Below are 12,913 nucleotides of genomic sequence, written 5' to 3'. Positions count from 1 at the left end.
TGCGCTGACAACGGTGAGCGAGCTCTTGCGATCAGCCATTAACTGCCACCTGCCAAGGTGGCAGGGTGGGTGGGGACTTTAATGTAGATATAATAATAATAATAATAATAATAATAATAATAATAATAATAATAATAATAATAATATAATAATAATGTTTATTTGATCACCACATTGTACATGATGATGCAGGGGACCGAAGTAAAAGCTGTATTTCAACAGCTTGACAGAGCAACGGCCCCCCTTTTTGGCAGCGTACAAAGTGGCGCAAAAACAAAATATACAAGGTAAAGGGAAAATACGTGCGATGAGCTCACCGCACTAAAAGACAGTACAGAAACATGTTACAAAACAGGTGCACCTGGCACATATATTTAAAGCAGTACAAAACCATAAACACAAGGCAAAAAGAAATAAGGAATTCTAATATTTAACACAATGCAATTACATGGTAAAGACGCTTTAATAGAAAACATATGAATACGAGCCAGGAACACCAACAGTTCCAAGGCGGCTGTTTTCGTTGCATGAAGAATTACATGAAATGTCTACAAAGAAAGTAAGTTAGAAGTCTCTGAAATGTTACACATTGGGGTGTTATATTCTGTTTTAGTAGATCATTAAGAAGTCGTGGAAGACGGTTTTCTAAAGTTTGCAGACCGTACGTTGTTCGAAATGTAAAGACAAACACGAAATTCTTACACTTATGCGGGAGAACATCCCGTTCCTCTCGCTTGTAACGCCTCCCACGGGTGTGACAACCTCGCGCAATACTTGCATACACCTCGTCCGCTGACCCAGGGAGCCAGTTATGAGTTCTTCCTTTCCTTAAAATTATCGGAGCGTTACACATTTTCAACGCCAACGCGAATAAACACAATGAACGCCGACGGCCTATGGCTTCAGCGTCGCGTTTCTGGCACAACGTTGTCAATGCCAACGCATGGGGAAACGCTTCGCGTACGTACGGTGTTTCTTGCTAATTGTACCTGTTTCCTCCGATGTGACCAATGTTTGACTTTAAATCGCTTTACCTGGAAATACGTTTCGACACCACTTGAATTAATGAAAACAGACAAATTTGTTGTCCACAGTTGACGCCAATGACTGCTGCCGGCTGCCGACCTTCAACACACATGAATCTGCCAAAAGTTCACCCAAGCTCGCTCTTTACACTACTACGATACGCAGCCGTTGGTCGTGCTGGCGTCGTTGTCGGTTCCAGCGTGGCATACGGGTGCGTCAGCGACGGCATCTGCATACCGACCAGCCCACCGACCGTCGATCGACGTCGCATTGGCCTAGTGTGACCGGACCCTACCGGAAAAGCTACATTACTGTTATCGCTTTTGCGGCACTAGTAACTCATATATGAGGGACGGCTTTTACTACGATAGCCCGCGAAAGTGCAGGGGACAAGAGACCTCGTGCCCGCCTTGCATCAACGTTAGCAGACGACGTTGCTCCGTGTATATTATGCCCTAGTGATGTCACGAGAGAATTCAATATGGCGCTTCCTGCAGGTGGGAGGAGTTTCCTGGTCTCAATTTCGATCGCATTTTTCGATTATGCATTGCGCCCTGGGCATCCAAATTTTGGAAATTGAACCATAGGCTCTTGTATTAATTGCTGAAGCACACAATTGCAACATGAAGAACGACCCTGTCGTGGCCCCTTTAAGTTCCATTTTCTCACCACCCAACGTACCTCGAAGCGTGAGTCGTGCGTCCTATCACCCAGGGAGCCATTTATGCACACTTCCTTTCCCTAAAATAACCGGAGTCTAAAATGTTGTGAACGCCAACGCCAATGAACACAATGAACGCCGACTGCGTAAGGCTTCAGTGCCGCGTTTCTGCCACAAAGTTGTCAATGCCAACGCATGCGCGCACACCTGTCACTACTGACAATATCTTAGCACACGCCTGAGGTGTCCACTATCCCAGGGGGCCAGTTATGCGGCTTTCCTTTGCTTTCGAAGCTATCCCTCTTCATCGGTTTCGTAGCTTAAAACACGTCGAAGATGTCCGTTCATATAAACACGGCAGAGTCGGGTCCGGGAGTCGAGGGAGCGAGTCCAGTCAACTCCGTTGCAGGGGGTGGGTTGACTCGCTCGACCCCACGGGCAGATGGCATGTAAACCGAATCGAGCCAAGAGTCGGTTTAATGAATGAGAGATGATAAACGCAAACCTGTTTTTCGCTTGCGCCGTCGCGCTTCCCAGACAGCGGTGCCGTGCCACAATCTTTGAGGCTGCCACTGCCCTTTCGCGCTGCTCTGCTCGACGCTTGGTGTCGCTGCAGTTGAACCGGTCTCGACTCGCTAAAACCGAGTTCATGTAAACACGCAGTGGTCGAGTTGGGCTGACCTTGCTCAACTCGATCCCCTGACTCGACCCGCCGCTGTGGGGTTCATGTAAACGAGGCTACAGCAACCCACCTGCGCCAGAAGGGAGCCTTCCACTTCAAACATCCAACTAAGGTTTACTCTCTCTCTCTCTCTCTCAGGGGGCCAGTGATGCACCTTGCCTTTCCTTTGCTTTATCTGCAGGTCAAACGAAGTCGAAATTTCTAGACACGGTGAGCTGGGCTTTACATAGCATAGTGAAGCTTTCGCTTCAATATATGAATATCTCTTGCCAAGGAGCTTGCCCGGAAGAGGGGCGAGGGCAAATGACGAAGAGAGAGGCTGCTCACTGCCCCCCCACCGGCAGATTGCAAACTCGGCGCCAAGCTCAATGGGAGCCGACCGCCGCACTTTTCGTCGAGGCTGCAAGCGCCGCTTCTCGGTGACCACACTTTAGGTCAAAAAAGTGCCCCCCTGTCCATCAAGATATGTGAGACAGTTACTACGTAATTTCCTTTCCTCAAATACAATTTTCATTTTCTTCTTTACGGGCCCTCTTTGTCTTCTTTCACTACCACTTCCTGCCTTCCTGCACGGTGCGGTTCAGGTGTTCACCGAGATAACAGAGAATTACTGCGCCATTTCCTTTCTTCAAAAAGCGTTGCGTTCAAAGGGCAAGGCATCGCGCCGAACGGGTGGTGGCGTTCCGTGGACTCCCTGGCAGCGCTACAACACGCTGTCGCGTTCCACTCTTAAAGGCGAAGCTTAAGCGTCTATAATTAGCAGTTAATTAGTATTCAGGCATCAATCAGTAATTAACCATTAATTAACGATCTGTCATCACTTAGTAATTAGTACTCAATTATATGTGACGCCACCAGTGCCACAGAGGCAGCCAAAGTGGTGCGAAAACGCTTTCGCCTCTACGCACTTTAGACAGTCAAAGTGTCCCCTGAATTTTGTTGTACTCTCCGCCGGGAGATGCACGCGTCTTGCGCCCAGAAAAGCGCCCGCTGTCGAGGAACAGAGAGCGGATGACACTTTTAATAAGGCGGAAGCCTTTAATGCCTCATCGTTGTAAGCAGCAGTTGTCGACAGAAATGTCACGCTTTTCAATTGGTCGAAACGGTCATGACGTCACAGTGCGCGAATGTCAAACGGGGCCAGTTCTACTTTGGCTACTAACCATGCAACCAATTAAAGGGACCGTATAGTGATGCTCCAAGTAAGTGCGACTGAGCTTAGTTAATTGCTTACTTGACCAATTAGCCTAATTAACCTTTCTACTCAGACCAGATAAATAAATAAAACCGAGAAGGAAATTGGCCGCGCTCGGGAATCGAACCCCGGTCTCCGGAGTGCGAGACGAGCACGCTACCACTCCGCCATGCCAGCTCGATGGTTCGGAATGAACAAAGGCGCGTCTAGGGAATACGGTGTCTTCGTTCACTCTCATCTTCTTCCCTTCCCGTTACGGCGAGGTTTAGGTGTCCACCGAGATATGAGAGACAGATACATTTCCTTTCCTCAAAAACCAATTTACCGACGAGCAAGGAGCGTTGCAAGACGCTGTCGCGTTCCGCTCTTAGAGGCGGGTTGGTTGGTCGGTTGGTTGCAACTGAGAGAAGGACGAAAAGGAAAGTGCACGGGGCCTGCCTGCCGACTGGCTCAAGCCGAGCCACCACCGCTGCCACGTGCAGAAAGATGAGAGTTGAAAGGTAAGAAGAAAGAGAAAAACTGAGAGACTATAGACGTGTGTCGCAGCAACCGTCACAAAAAGGGAAACCCCTCTATACACGTGAAGGTCGACGGCCTCCCAGTACCGGAGGTACAGAAACTCCGCATTCTGGGAATGTTCATTCAAAGCAACGGCCTCAATACAGAGACACTCTCCAAACTCACGATCATGACACATCAAACCATCAGGCTAATCAAAAGAATAGCAAACAAGCACCGAGGCATGCGAGAACATGACCTAAGGCGGTTAGTGCAAGCATTCGTGATTAGCAGAATGGTATACACACTCCCCTATCTTCACCTCACAAAGATGGAAGCGGACAAAGTAAACTCGCTAATAAGACAGGCCTACAAATCGGCCCTAAATCTCCCACAAGGGACCTCTAACAACAGACTCCTCCGCATGGGGGTCCACAACACTCTACAAGAAGTGACTGAAGCCCACCGCACAGCACAATTGGACAGACTATCCTCTACAAACACGGGCAGACACATTCTAGCCGCATTAAACATCAAACCAACGGGTCCCCCTCCGGACAACACCCACAGCATTCCTAAGCAAATCAAGGAAAAGCTAATCGTCCACCCACTACCCAAGAACGTACACCCAACCCACAACCGAAAAAGACGCGAAGCACGCGCCAAAGCCCTGTATAAAAAACACGCGGACAACGAAGACGCAGCCTATGTAGACGCGGCAGAATATCCATGCAACCCAGCGTACGCCTTAAGCGTGGTGTCATACGACCTCAAACACAAGGCTTCGGCCTCGATAAGGGCAACCACCTCTCTTGAAGCGGAAGAGGCGGCCATAGCACTGGCCATAGCATCTTCTACTGCCACACTCATAATGAGCGACTCCAAAAGCGCAATCAGGAATTTTGCAAAGGGACAGATCCATTCTGCCACCTACAAAATTCTCCAATCAAACCCCCACGACCCCAGACCAATTCAATTAGTTTGGGTGCCAGCCCACGCAGGCAACCCCGGAAACGAGGAGGCGCACTCTATTGCTCGAGCGTACGTCAACCGAGCAGGCCGAACAGTGGAGAGGGATTGCGCGCGGGACAGACTAATCACCTACAATGAAATCACGCTACACTACAGAGAGGAAAGGCTCACATATCCACCACCACACCACACCCTCACGAAGGAACAACAGACTATATGGAGGCAACTCCAGTCCAGAACGTTTCCTTCACCGGCCTATCTGGCACTAATACACCCGAATCAATACAAGCCCGAATGCTCTCTTTGTGGGGCTCCGAGAGCAAACTTTGAACACATACTATTCATATGCCGAGAACTCCAACCACCATCTCGCTGGAACCTCACAGACCTAGACGGTTGGGAGATCGCGGTCTCTAGCTCCGAGCCGGCCTCACAGAAGAGGCTGGTGGAATGGGCGGAGAAGGTCGCCAGAAGTCATGGACTGATGGCCGCCAACCGGGATTAAGAACCAAGCCAACCAAACCTCCCCTACTTCCTTCCCTTACTTGGTTCATCAATAAAGTTTTTACCTACCTACCTACCTCCGCCGAAGCGGACGCTGGCTGAAAAAAACAGATAAGCGGCCGTAGCCCGAAGGCTGCAACCCCCTCTTAGAGGCGAAGCTTAACATCTAACCACACATCAGTGACACAAGCAGAAGCACCAAGCTTAAGGCTTTCGCCTCACCGCACTTTAGGTCAACAAAGTGCCCCCCTGAATTTTTTCATACGGCAATATACGAGGTGTTCGAGCCAAAACGGGTCTCCGAATGAGCATTGTGTTTGCACTAGGCGTGGGATAGACGACAAATTATTTTTTGGGGGCGGGGGGGGAGGAAGTGAAGGGGATGGCTGATGCAAAGGGTAAACATCCAGGTGAAGAAAGGAGAAAGGGGCGAGTGAGGTAACTGCGGAGAAAACGAAGAGCAGAAAAAACAAAATTCTGTTCACCAGTTGCTCGCTCATGAGGCCTCATTGTTTTTATTAGCCGTTTAAATTGTTTTGCTAGTTTAATTCTTGAATGGTTGTATAAAGACCAATGTCTCAAGCCACTGGTAACGGAATTCATTACCACTCTACCTACGTTCAATTTCGTCCATATTGGCCTGAATACTGTGACTGCAGCGGCTTTAAAAGTAGCTTTCAATACTCATATATATTTGTCTTGGTGCTGTACGCGTGGTGTTTCGCTGAAAAAACTGGGGAGTTGCGTAGAGTTAATAAACTAACTCCAAACATTATCCACCGCTTGCGAGATAGCATCGTTTTTTTTCTCCGATAAGACCCAAACGAACCAAACCGCAAGCAGACGACAGACCACTTTCACCGCTACTTCGGCATGTCCTTCGGACACCGCCGAGCAGCGTTTTTCTTTTTCGCGCGGAAGAAAAAAAAAGGGGGCACTGACGTAGAGTCACGTGGGAGCAGCGAGCGCCCGCCCAAACTGGTTTGCCGGTGTCCGGCGCCTCTTTCGATTAGAACACAAATCCGTTCCGTTGCAGCCGCGGTTCCCGGCTCTGTCCCCGCCGCGCCGGAGAGGAGACCGGCTGTGAGAATCAAGCCGAAGAGTTGTGGCAAGCAAGTGAAGACGACTGGATATGCAACTTCGCACTGAGGAGAATAGCTAGTGTAGAGTTAGCGAGATTGCCCTATCCATGATTAAATGGTTGAGACACCAAATTTTGCGGTTATTACGCTGCACTGCACTGCACAACACAAATTGCACTGCAGGCAAGCTATCAATAATTTGAATTTTTAAAACTCAACTGACAGCATGCTCTGGACCTGTGGAAATGATGAACCTTTGCATTTCGCCACACCACTCGCAGCTCACTGCATAAACGAGGTGAAGGCCGAATCGAGCTGGAGAAGGGAGCTCACACAAAGAACTCACTCCCTCGGCACGTGCACATACAAAAGGTGCAAAAGGAGCAAGTTTGTACAGATAAAATTTAACAACGCAACTCTCAGAATGAGGGATCCTGCTGCAGCAGACGAAGTGACGACATTGGCAGCTACTTGTTGACATACACATGACCATCTCGCACATTTACAAACCAATAATTAGCAACAAACAAAAACAGTGTATTGGATTCACTGAAACAGCAAGTGCTCCGTGTGCTACTTGCATGGAACTGCACTGGAAACTGGTTACAGCAGCAGCTGCGTTGTTCCTTGACCGCCACGTGAGGTCCACCCAGCGACCGCCAGGTTTCCTCCAACAGACTTGCTGGCTCCGAGCTTCATCTTTGTTTTGCTTGTCTAAATACCCTCTGAGTGTCCATGACAGTTGCCTAAATACGACTTCCTTGCAGCATCCATCGCCTTAAAATTGAGTTGGCAGTGACAGGCCTGAGCAAATATAAACACAATTAATGGTTCATGTCCTGTGCAAACACAAAAGCGGGCTACAGAACATCAGGTATTTACACTGTGGCTCCCCTCTGGCTAGCAATTCCTTCCTGAACGTGCATTGCAGGACCATGTGAAAGAAGAAGAGAAAACATATGACTGGTCCGCACAGATAACTGCCGCCTATTCTGTCAAAGGCTACAACCACAACAACCTTTCGCCAAGCCCACGCCGCCGCGGTGGCCGAGTGGTTATGGCGCCTGGCTGCTGACCCGACAGAGGCGGGGTCGATCCCGGCCGCGGCGGCCGAATTTCGATTGAGGCGAAATTCTAGAGGCCCTTGCACTGTGCGATGTCAGGGCATTTAACCCTAGGTGGTCGAAATTTCTGGAGCCCTTCACTACAGCGACCCCCATAGCCCGAATACTTTCGGGGCGTTAAATCCCCATAAACCAAACTTTTCGCGAAGACCGACGACTGTATAGCGCAAGTCACTTCATCTGCTGAAACTGCGAGGAAAACATTCAAATCCCACAATCGTAGCGGAGCACGTTTACGTTGCAGACAGATAAATAACAACCACGGCTAAAATATGAAGAGGCCATGCAGTGCGAAGCTCGGACATGAATCTTGAACGAGGCAAACTTTCGTTAGCGCCGTTCGGCTAACGATCGGTGGGCAGTGGCGAGCATGAAACCGGTTTCAAGCGCGAAGAAACGAGCTCGTCGACGGCACTCCGCGGTCTGCTCACAGGCCTGCACATGAGGCTGTCGCGTAATGCAGTATACTTCAGAAGCTGCCCCGTTAATAATCGAGACCATCACACACTGGCGTTGCCCTGGAGAAGCTCTTGCAACAAGCTGCACGGCAATGACATAGCGGCGAACCCTTCATCTAGAGTTGGCGGGCAAGTACTAAACACCATCGTGCATGCAAAAAAACGAAGTATACATTCACGGCGCACCGCAGTCGGGAGAAAACTGCGGCTAGGACTGTCTAAACCGTGAACTGCAAGGAAAATTCACCGAGCTCGCATCTGCCAGAACAGCCAGGTGAGACAGCAGCGGGCTGACGCAGGAGAAGGAACCGAAAGCGCAGGTAGCGCATACGGACGTTCTCTGAAAAGCGCGCCAGCCTCCAGCGGCCCGGCATGGCCCGGGTGGTCTGGGTTTGAGAGAAAATTGAGAACTGTTTTAAGCATGAAATGCTTTTAGCTCCCGTTGTCGGCAGTGTGGTGACATCACGCCGAAACCGAGAGCCAACATCCGGGCACTGAATTCCACTCATCCGGGCACTGAAACGAGAGCATCCGGGCACCTTACGAGATTTAACGAAACTCTCAAAGCCCCCCTACAGGACCGGAATACAAGCGCCGGTAGCTCCGCGCCGAACGGGTGGTGGCGTTCCTCCCTTCCTGTACGGTGCGGTTCGGGTGTCCACCGAGATGACAGAGAATTACTGCGCCATTTCCTTTCCTCAAAATGCGTTGCGTTCAAAGGGCAAGGCATCGCGCCGAACGGGTGGTGGCGTTCCTCCCTTCCTGTACGGTGCGGTTCGGGTGTCCACAGAGATGACAGAGAATTACTGCGCCATTTCCTTTCCTCAAAATGCGTTGCGTTCAAAGGGCAAGGCATCGCGCCGAACGGGTGGTGGTGTTCCTCCCTTCCTTTATGGTGCGGTTCGGGTGTCCACCGAGATGACAGAGAATTACCGCGCCATTTCCATTCCTCAAAAAGCCTTGCGTTCAAAGGGCAATGCATCGCGCCGAACGGGTGGTGGCGTTCCTCCCTTCCTGTACGGAGTGGTTCGAGTGTCCACCGAGATGACAGAGAATTATTGCTTAATTTCCTTTCCTCAATAAGCGTCGCGTTCAAAGGGCAAGGAGCCGCCGCGGTGGCTCAGTGGTTATGGTGCTCGGCTGCTGACCCGAAAGACGCGGGTTCGATCCCGGCCGCGGCGGTTGAATTTCTATGGAGGGGAAATTCTAGAGGCCCGTGTACTGTGCGATGTCAGTGCACGTTAAAAAACCCCAGGAGGTCGAAATTTCCGGAGCCTTCCACTGCGGCGTCTCTCATAGCCTTAGTCGCTTTGGGACGTTAAACCCCATAAACCAAACCAACCAAACCAACCAACCAACCAACCAAACCAACCCAACCAAACCAAACCAAACCAACCCAACCAAACAAAACCAAACCAAACCAAACCAAACCAAACCAAACCAACCAAACCAAACCAACCAACCAACCAAACCAAACCAAATCAACCAAACCAAACCAACCAACCAACCAACGAAACCAAACCAACCAACCAACCAAACCAAACCAACCAACCAAACCAACCAAACCAAAGCAAACCAACCAAACCAACCAAACGAACCAAACCAACCAACCAAACCAAACCAACCAAACCAACCAAGTTTAAGAGCGTACGTTGTTGGGCTAGTCGGTCAATCATGGTGAATACAAGGGGGGTACTGCGCACAAAAAGACAAGGACAAGAAGATAACACAAGCGCAGATCCAAATGTCCTCAAGGCTTCTAAAACATCCTCAATATGTCCTCATAATGTCCTAGGTTGGATTGTCCTGGAAACGTCCTCAGAACGATGTCCTCAGGTCATAAGGGTGGGTTGTGGTCCTCAAAATGTCCTCTCGAGGATATATCTGAGAACACGCATGCATGAAAATCACCAGCAAAATAATGCATGTAATTTGCATTCTCATATATAGCTCTATGCTGTCCTAGTTTTCCAGACACATTACTGCGCGGCACTAGTCTTGAGTCTGAACAGTTTCTCTCCCTTTGACAACCTCATGTAGAAAAGGTTTTTTTGGTTAATGACAGCAAGCCTAGTCCGCAAATTTCTGCGCGCGGAAACGAGAGTAACCGCATTCAGAACGCTGCGCATTCATGTAGGCTTTTTAATGTAAAACGACACAGACAAAAAAGTTTGGGCCACTCCGCTTCGGGCTCGGGTAATGCAACGTCGTACTGAACATTATGCCACAACCCGCATCGGTGCTGGTTGATGCCCTGTGAAAATCGATGAGTTCTGGTGTCTCGCAGTTACGAATGCCGTTCTTTTATGCGATGATGTTGTCGTGCTTATCACTTCGTGCCTAGTTTCCAGCCCTCCATGATGTAAACAGTGCCGCTAGCCATGGCGCTAGCTTTTCCTTTGGCGAAAGAGCCCGAGCCACAGGCTTGAATTCTGGTGTGCCTGAGGCCCATTTGTGTGTTGCTTGTAGACAAATTTCGATAAATAGTTTGCATCTTTGCAATAAAAAAACTGTTTTTCATAGTAAAATCGCATACTGACCGCAAAGTCATCATCATCATTATTGTGTGCGGCCAGTTTGAATTCAAGCCAAGCCTAAGTCTGCATCCGCAACATCGACTCACGCAAGACGCAAGTGACTCGCACGTGCGCATTGTGGTGCGAAAAGCATGGATACACGCAAAGAAAAAGTGCGTGATGCCTTTGTATATTTTCACGATGTGTGCCGATAGTCATGCGCGGCAATTTTGCCGAACAAGGAAACGAAGCGTTGACGCTAGCCTGTACTCCCTGCGTGTGCCGAAGCTGATCCTGATCAATTGCCAAAACAGTGCAACCAGTTTGAGTGTGAATTCTGTGTGTAAGCAAGCATTCTTTGCCAGAAAGGACATGTCGAGGCCTTGTTTCAGAAGCGAAGGCATTGAACATGGGGCAGTATTGATTTTGTAGATGCAAGCGCTGATTGCAGTCAAGACCATTTTTCTGAGGTTGATGGCTAGGTTGGTTCTGAAGTGGATCACGAACGCGATGACGAGGGCATAGCGACTTTTTGACGTAAGCTTCAAACGTGGCAGTAGAGTCTGGGTCGTCGCATGCCGGTGCCACGTCGCTTTTGAAAGTGCTCCGCAGCCACAGGTGTTTTTCTGCGCTTCCTTCATCGGCGAGAGCTTAGCGGCTTAGCTAAGCTCTCCGACTCTAAACTCCGAACCACACCGTGCTCCGAACTCTCTCCGAGCTCACTAAACTCCGAAAAAGTCGAGTGACCTTTCCGAAATGTCGGGAGAACAGTACCGTCGTTTAGGTGCAGAAGCAGGGATACATGTTGCAGTGATTAACTTTTATGGCAGTTGCTCATGCTGAAGGGTAGTGCTGCACTGTAAGTTGTAACTTGTATGTTCAAAAAAGTCATATTTGCAGCACATTATTGTACTAGTAACATTAAGAACTTTTTGCTTCTGTGCTTGAATGCTTGAACTGAATTACACATAATCAAATGCTGACTTTCCATTTATATTTCTTTAGGCAGCACAGAAGACAGCAGCTCAGAAGAGACGTAAAAAGACCGGTACAGCACACAGGGATGGCGGAACAGCAGTGAAGCAACTGAAGAGCTCAGCAAATAAATGATTTTCATGAATTTATCGTATTTTTTTTCATGCAGCTTGACCAGCTATAACCTCCTTAGAATGTACTCAAAACATCATATAATACCCTTCTGAGGCTGTTCTGAGGATGTCCTGAGGCCGGACACGAGGACCTTTTCAGTACATTTTGAGGATCATTTCAGGACGTCCTGAGGATAAAGAATGTCCTCAGAAAAATATCTTCAGTATGTCCTCAGGATATTTCAGTGTTGTCTGGGTTCAGTCAGTTATTTGCCCCTCTCCACATGACATCAAGTGTGGTGTTAGTGCAGTTTCTGGTGGCATTAAATGCAACTGAAACTCTCTGCCTGGCTCAGTTTGATCATGTTGGCCACAGTCAACCTCACAAATTACCTGCACTGTCACACCGGCACATCTGCCACTCAAACCTGTCCCAGAGACCCTCCAAAGCATGGAGGCCAAGAGGTACGTACCAGGAAGGGTGATGGGCACCACCTTGCGTGTGTGCTGAGGTCGTCCATCGGGGCCAAAGCGTGTAGGCCCAGGCGGTCGAAACACTTCCTTAAGATGCACTACCAGGCGGTCACATGTCGCCGAGTCACGGAAGATCCACAGATGGTCCACAAAAGTGTCCACATCGAAAGACTGGAATGAGCAGCAACACACAACACCATCCAGAGCAGCCAACCACTACAAGCAGTGCCAACAGCAGCGGTGTGCAACAATGAGTGGGATACATGTTCCATGAACTGTGAAGTGCCCTTTTTGACCATGCACTCTGGGCCACACGTAGCACTGCGCGCGTCAGAACTAAAACTAGATAGCAGTGAAAAACATCCACTACACAGAAGGCCTCCTCGACTGAAACTCCATGTTTCTTTAGGTCACTGAACACCAATATAGCATAGCAAAAATGCTTGGTTTTACGGGGTTCAATATCACAAAGCCACTCAGTCTATGAGGAATGCCGTAGTGGAAGTATCTGGATAATTTCAACCAGCTGGGGTTCTTTACGTGTATTTACATGGTGCACTACATGGGCCTCTAGCATTTCGCCTCCATCGAAATGCAGCCACCACAGCTGAGATCGAACCTGCGTCTTTCACA

At 49.2% G+C, this 12,913-nt stretch overlaps 1 protein-coding gene across 2 annotated transcripts in view; it reads left to right on the top strand.

The window, feature by feature from the left end:
* The window catches only part of LOC149326154 (uncharacterized), a 57,066-nt gene extending 45,256 nt beyond the window's left edge, over window positions 1-11,810 (top strand). For both annotated transcript variants that reach the window (XM_089563779.1, XM_089563778.1), the window contains one exon: window positions 11,724-11,810. In XM_089563779.1, the coding sequence (XP_089419905.1) occupies window positions 11,724-11,758 (35 nt within the window). In that variant the 3' untranslated portion in view covers window positions 11,759-11,810. The remainder of the gene's footprint in view (window positions 1-11,723) is intronic.
* Window positions 11,811-12,913: the final 1,103 nt, after the last annotated feature.

The sequence above is a fragment of the Amblyomma mixtum genome, chromosome 10 (genome assembly GCF_055824585.1).
Source record: "Amblyomma mixtum isolate Tamu chromosome 10, ASM5582458v1, whole genome shotgun sequence".
Taxonomy (NCBI): domain Eukaryota; kingdom Metazoa; phylum Arthropoda; class Arachnida; order Ixodida; family Ixodidae; genus Amblyomma; species Amblyomma mixtum.
The sequence above is the reverse complement of the archived record's forward strand: the minus strand, read 5'-3'. Positions and strand labels throughout refer to the sequence as shown.